At 33.3% G+C, this 7,516-nt stretch overlaps 1 protein-coding gene across 1 annotated transcript; it reads left to right on the forward strand.

The window, feature by feature from the left end:
• Positions 1-3,926: 3,926 nt before the first annotated feature.
• LOC102963989 (olfactory receptor 2T8-like) lies at positions 3,927-4,880 on the forward strand. Its single transcript, XM_007092965.2, has one exon. The coding sequence runs from the start codon at positions 3,942-3,944 to the stop codon at positions 4,878-4,880; it is 939 nt and encodes a 312-aa protein (XP_007093027.1). The 5' UTR covers positions 3,927-3,941.
• Positions 4,881-7,516: the final 2,636 nt, after the last annotated feature.

A 7,516-nucleotide genomic window follows, 5' to 3' on the forward strand; every position in this document is an offset into this window, starting at 1 on the left:
AAATGATTGTCTCTTATTTTAATGAATCATGACTTTCCGAAAGGGCAGAGGAAATTATATTTAAGTTCTAAAAAAGCTAAAATCTGTGACAATTAAATACCATTGTCATGGAAAGAGTCAGACTTATGCAGCATTGGCATATTAATAAGAAGGTATTTTTAGAAAAGACGTCAAGAGGGCAATCCCCTTAATAGGTCACAGTAGACACTGATATGAGCAAGTTTGATGTGGCCAGACTAGAAGAGGTATTTAGGGTGATGCTGCTCAAAGAGGATGCAGATGCAGCCTACTGGGAGTCATAATTTTATGTGAGTAGATCACACTAATCTCTTAATATTTAGTATTTTTAATGGATGTTGCACTCCAGAAAACTATAGTAATACTATATCCTCTATACAGTTTTACATATAAAATCCATTGTTATCTAACCTACAATCCAAAGAGCTAAAATTAATGCTAGCTTAGTAAGATTAAAACTCTTGTACTAACCTGTCAATTCAGTCAAATAAATGATTTAGCTGTTACTATTTTATTTTGTACAGAAAGAATTGATTGATCTCAGTATCCTGGGGAAGAAGAGTCATACTTTTAATAGTAAGTGATGGTAACGGGGATCAGAAAAATACAGAAGGGAAAATTCTAGATAACCTCCTAAATATTCTGATTATTTTATGAGAGAAAAGAGAAGATGTATTTGTTCCTTCTAATAGTATTACAAAAGAGATGAGTTTGTGGTTTAAAGTAATGATATCATAATTTTACCACCATTCTAAGTGAAATATTAGGGAAACAGATAAAAAGACCAAAAACCTCTAATATTATCAAGCCATATATCAAAGGTGAAAAAAAAGTGTTTATTTTTCACAGTATTAAATTTTCATATTGCCACACTAGTCAATGTTGAGTTTTCATCATTCTATTAAATACCATTGTAGATATCTTACTTGCAAGCTAAGTTAATTCCTCATATAAGTTTCCACTGCACTTTATGTGAATTTTCTTAGAAATTATTCTTTATAATCTTATGTGTGTAAATTTATAAACATTCCAATTAATGGCAAATAGTCTTATTTGTGTGCGTGTATGAGACAGAGAAAGAGAGAGAGAGAGAGAGAGAGAGAGAGGGTAGGGGAAGGGCAGAGAGAGGGGAGGATGGAGGATCCAAAGCAGGCTTTGCACTGATGGCAGAGAGCCTGATGCAGGGCTGGAACTCATGAACTGTGACATCATGACATCATAACTGACTGAGACACCTAAGCACCCCAGATAGGATTTTTAATTAAACATATAAATAAATATCATCACATCTTAGGAAAATATAAATACTTCTATTCATTGTATTTAATTGACATGTTTAGTTGATTTTTCCATTAAGTAATCTAAACACTATCAGCGTTCTAAGTAGTCAATAGGATTATGACAATTGTTTTTATATATTTATTTCACCAGAAAGAAAGTGTATAGCTATCACTTATATCTTTTGAAAAACAAAGACTTAATTATTTCACATTTTTTAATGTTCATTTTTGAGAGAAAGAAAGAACATATGCATGATAGCAGAAGAGGAGCAGATTGAGGGAGCACTGTCTGTGCTGACAGTGCAGAGCCAGATGCAAGACTCGATCTCACAGACAATGAGATCATGACCTGAGATGAAATCAAGAGTAAGATGCTTAACTTACTGAACCCCATCCCAGGTGCCCCATTTCACATTTAAAGATACACTTAACCACAAGTAGAAACATGATGATAAGAAATGCATTTTTTAACCTAGAAAACTGTGATTATTCTCAAGTAAACTGTAATTATTCTCTAAAAATGCATACACTTATCTTGCATGATGCAAGCAAAATTTAGTGAAAATTACTATATTTTTATGCCATATATATATATATATATATATATATATCTCCAATCAAAATAACCAATAATGAGCATCTGTAACTCAAAATCCCATTAAATAGTTACTTAAATATATGACTGGAGTGGAAAAAACACAAATGTCCATAGACCTTTATTGATATGAGTTTATAAGTAAAATGTAGTTTAAGCATACAAAGTAATATTATTCAGCCTCAAAATGGAAGAGTATTCTGGCACATTTTACAGCATGGATGAACATTGAGGATTTTATGTTGTATGAAATAAGCCAATCTCTCTCTGTCTCTCTGTCTCTCTCTCTCTCTTTCACACACACACACACACACACACACACACACACACATACACACACTGCTGCATAGTTCCACTTATCTGAAGTATGTAAGTTAGTCAAATATATAGAGGCAGAAGATAGAATGGCATTTGCCAGTGGCTGTGAAAATAAGGAAAGGAAGTTATTACATAATGGATACAAGAGTTTCAGTTTGAGAATATGAAAAATTTTCCAGGGGATTAATACTGGTAATGATTATATAACAAAGTGAAAATACTTAATGCCACTCTACTGGCAGTACACTAAAAAATAAGTAAGATAGTAGCAAAGAATTAAGAGGCTTGTCCAACACCCTACAGTTACTAAGATGCCTACTGCTTTTCAAATAGTTTTAATGTTCTGTCAATCTTCAACAATAGGAGGATAGAAAATAATAACCTACACGTCAAATAAATTACATAGCAGGATTTTGAAGTTCTTCAGGAAAGTGATACTGAACTCTATATTTAGAGATTTCATTTAGTTACTAGAGGTACAGACTGCATGTTAGAGTTTCAAGGATGTGGAGATCACAGAATTTTAGCAAATGCAAAATACATTTAACAGGAGGAAATGTATTTTCAACATGTCTAATTTTGAAATGATCAACTAAAAATGTCAAGTAGAATACTACCAGTACAGTAATGATGCTCAAGAACTGGAGTTAGAGGCTGAATAAGATTTTTGCACTGCCTTTATCCATCCTGAATGGCATTCAATTAAGGGATGCCTGTGTAAAGTGAGGGCAAAGAGAATTGTCCATGGAAGAGGTGGACTCCTTTTATTACATAAATTCACTGAAGTATACAATATCTTTGACAAATAATGAGTATCCCCATGTCTGCAGCTATTATTTATTCAACAAGCTAAGGCCTTTAAAGATTAGATTCCTTTCTGACTGAAGAGAATTTACCTCTGTGGTTGGGTGAAGAATGAAAAATGTTTACCTCCTCTTCCTTACTCAGTAAAGTTGTGTTTCTGTGACTTTGAGGGGAAACAATTTCATTTGATTATACAAAATATCTTCTTAATTAAAATCTGCATTTAGTATTGCAGTGTCACATTAAGGGAAATATTCTAAGGCCATTACTGTTAAACTAATTCACTAACAATTCCAAATTAAGCTATGTTTCTTTCTGCAGACTCAGTATTTTAGTTCCTAGACCTGAAAATGTAAGTCCTCTTGTTTGGAAAAACAATGGCTTCCATAATTAAATGATATCAATAAAGATGATCTGATTTTAATATGTTTTACATGTGTAACTCATATCAAGGACCTTGATTTTATATATTTAAAACAAACTGATTTAACTCAGCTCCTAAGAATATTGACTATGCATGATATAAGGCAAAACACAAACATAAATTACAAATTATGTAAAAAATATCCTCTTGCTCACATATGTTGCTGCCTGTGGTGCAAAGACACACTTCATATTACTGTAATTTACCAAAAAATTTTCATTATGCCAATTAATAATCATAATCATTCATTATGATGGCATAATCATTCATTATGCCAAAATCTATTCATTATGCCAATTAATAAAGGGTACTTATTTTGAAACTTTTAAAGAAAGAAAAAGTGGAAAAAGTTGAAATTAACTTTATGTCCACGTTAACATATTTTGAAAATGGCAAATAAAATATTTGAAATAAGTTTTATCATTTTCAGATATGTAATTCAAATGGAGCACTGCAAATGATGAAAACTGTCATCTATTTCTTCATTTCCAGTTTGAAAATCATGAAAAATGGGAACACCACCTCTGATTTCATTCTCCTAGGACTCTTTAACCACACAGAAGCCCATCTATTTCTCTTTGCAATGGTTCTCACAATTGCCTTCGCCTCCCTAGTGGGAAATGCCCTCATGATTCTCCTGATTCACCAAGATGCCCAGCTCCACACACCCATGTACTTCCTACTGAGCCAACTCTCCCTCATGGACATGATGCTGGTCTCTACCATTGTGCCCAAAATGGCTACTAACTACTTGACTGGAAAGATGTCCATCTCCCCTGCTGAGTGCGGGTTGCAGATATTCTTCCTTCTAACTTTAGGAGGGGGTGAGTGTTTTCTCTTAGCAGCCATGTCCTATGACCGGTATGTGGCTGTTTGCCACCCACTGCGATACCCAGCCCTCATGAGCTGGCAATTATGCCTGAAAATGACTGTGGGGTCTTGGGTCCTGGGGGCAGCTGATGGGCTCATGCAGGCTGCTGCTACCCTGAGTTTTCCATTTTGCGATGCACATGAGATCAATCATTTCTTCTGTGAGGCCCCTACTCTGGTGGGTTTAGCTTGTGCCGACACGTTTGTCTTTGAGTATGTGATGTACCTATGCTGTGTGTTAATGCTCCTGGTCCCATTTTCTCTCATTCTGATTTCCTATAGTCTCATCCTTGCTGCAGTTCTCCAGATGCATTCTAGAGAAGCCCGCAAAAAGCCTTTTGCCACCTGCTCCTCACATCTTTCTGTGGTGGGACTCTTTTATGGAGCTGCAATTTTTACCTATATGCAACCCAAATCCTACAGGTCAGCTCACCATGATAAAGTAGTGTCAGTGTTCTATACTATCTTCACCCCTGTACTCAATCCCCTCATCTACAGTCTGAGAAACAGTGAAGTCAAGGATGCCTTGAGAAAGTGTATGGGTCAGTGTTCTTCCTTAAGTCAGGGTTAAGATTACATAGATTTGCTCTAAATTTAAAGTCTGTACAAAGTGACTGTGTAGGATTTTCTAGAGAAAAGGTATATATGTATTATATCTATATCCATTACTAGTTTACTTTGAAATTCTGACAGGCCTCCATAGTTTGGATCTTTTACTATGCTCTCATGAATACATCAAATTGTGGATTGTTAAAAGTCTGTTAATCAAAAATCATTAAAACGCTTTTACATCACACCACACAATAAATATTTGTTCAAAGAATGAGCCAAGTAGTCAAACAATTTTCAACATTAATTGTTAATTTGTTTTTAATTGTGGTATAACTTACAAACACTAGAATGCTCACATCTGAAGCTTGCTATTCAACCAGTGTCAACAACTTGGATTTCGCCCACTAGTAAAAGGCAATTCTGACCAGATCAGAATTTTTTTTCATGCACTTTTCCAGTAAAATCACTCATCCCAGATACAACAATTAGTCACACTTGTATCTCTGTCCTGTAATTTGGTCTGTTCTAGAATTTTGCTTCAATGAAAACATAAAATAGGTATTTTTTAATAACTTGGTTATTTTTATTTTTATTGATTTAATATGTTTTTAAATATTCTACCACACTTTTACATCTATCAGCAGTTTTTTCTTCTTTATTTTTGTTGTTGTTCCTAAATAATATGCCCATCTCTGAATCTACTGCTCTTTGTTTATCTACTACTTTGATGGATATGTGATCTATTTTCAATCTGGAACTATTTTGATTAAAATAACTTTAACTTCCTTTTTGTGATCACATGTGTTTATTTCACTTGGTAGATGCATGACTAAAATTTTAGTATGAAATGAAACAAAATGTTTGCTCAATTTTACCTGCTCAGCCGCAAATCACAAGAATGCCACTTTCTCCAATTGGTACCAATTGTGGGTACTGTCAACCATTTTCATTTTCGGTATTCTAGCATGGATAGACTAACTCATTTTGGTTTCAATTTACATTTTCCTAATTATTAATGTTCCTGAGGATTTCCGTATTAACTCACGGCCCATATGTGCATCTTTCTTTGTGAACTATCAATTTTCATACTGGGGAAAAAACATAATATAAAGAATATGATGTTAATAAGATTATTTGGAAATTTTTAAATAAAATTACATTTGGTTTACTTGCTATGTTTTTCTGGCAAACCGCTTTTATTCCATTTTCAAAGATTAATTATTTTCATTAAAATTGATACTTTTGTAAAACATCTCTTCCTCAATATCCATTGGTCTTGGATTAAAAGTTTATATGTTTATTTGCTTTGATTATGCATCATAATATATTTCAATTCCATTGGTGTTATCATGTCTTGAAAATCTGATACATTCTTCCCTAGTAAGTACTTTTTGCCTAAAGAGCAAGGATAAAAAATAGGTTACAGAACATAGGGTTCTAGTATTTTTTTCAGTGTATATTTCTAAACTTGTACCGATAAATCATTATATACCTATAAGCCAAGAAATATATATATGCATATGTATATGTACATACATGCATATGTATACATATACATATACATATGTATACATACACACACATATATATATACATCTGCAGCCAAGAAATTTGGCATCTTTAGGGAGGTTGTTGTTTTTGCAAAGAAAATACTTATAAATATATATTTATTATATATACAACTCTATATTTTAAAATTTATATTTATGTCCTCTGCAAAGAACTAAAAACAAAATAAGAAATGTAATTTAATACAATAGTTTAAAATATGAAGTTTAGAAATTAGGGTTTTTTTTCGCTTTGTTATTTTGCTTAATTTTAACCTGCCTTTCAGAACTTTTTTGATGACATTTTAATCAAAATTGTATTCTCTATCTCACATAAATGAGAAAGGGGAATAATAAAGTTAAAATAATATCAGAGATACTGGAAAGATCCAGTTTTACAGGCTTCTGCAGTATTTTTGAAATGGCACCTACAGATGTTAGAAGGGCTAGTTGAGGAATTTTTTCTGAAACCTGAATGTCATGGTTCAACTTTTCTAATTGAGGTAAAAAATTTATTGTATTTTAAACCTTGTTTGTTCCTCTACACATGGCCATACTTTTTTTTTTTTTTTTTTTTTTTTTTTTTTTTTTTTTTACAGAGAGAGAGAGAGAGAGAGAGAGAGAGAGAGACAGCCAGAGCCTGAGTAGGGGAGGAGCAGAGACAGAAGGAGACACAGAATCCGAAACAGGCTCCAGGCTCTGAGCTGTCAGCACAGAGCCCAACGCAGGGCTCGAACTCACAAACTGTGAGATCATGACCTGAGCCGAAGTCAGACGCTCAACCGACTGAGCCACCCAGGCGCCCAGACTATACTTTGATCAAAGGGGAATTTCATTAAATATTTTTTTTCTATAGTCACTTTAAGAAGCATAAAGTGAGGGGAGTCACTGCCTGGAACCTGCTTTGAATTCTGTTTCTCCTTTTCTCTGCTCCTCCTCCTCTCATGCTCTATTTCTCTTTCAAAAATAAATAAATAAACATTAAAAATTAAAAAAAAAAACATAAGATGAATTAGTTAAACCTTTATTGAGGGGAATAAAAATAGTTTAACACCATAAAATAACTATAAATAACAACAGTAAGAATAAACATAAAATGTTTTTTGTT

This window comes from Panthera tigris, chromosome A1 (genome assembly GCF_018350195.1).
Source record: "Panthera tigris isolate Pti1 chromosome A1, P.tigris_Pti1_mat1.1, whole genome shotgun sequence".
Taxonomy (NCBI): domain Eukaryota; kingdom Metazoa; phylum Chordata; class Mammalia; order Carnivora; family Felidae; genus Panthera; species Panthera tigris.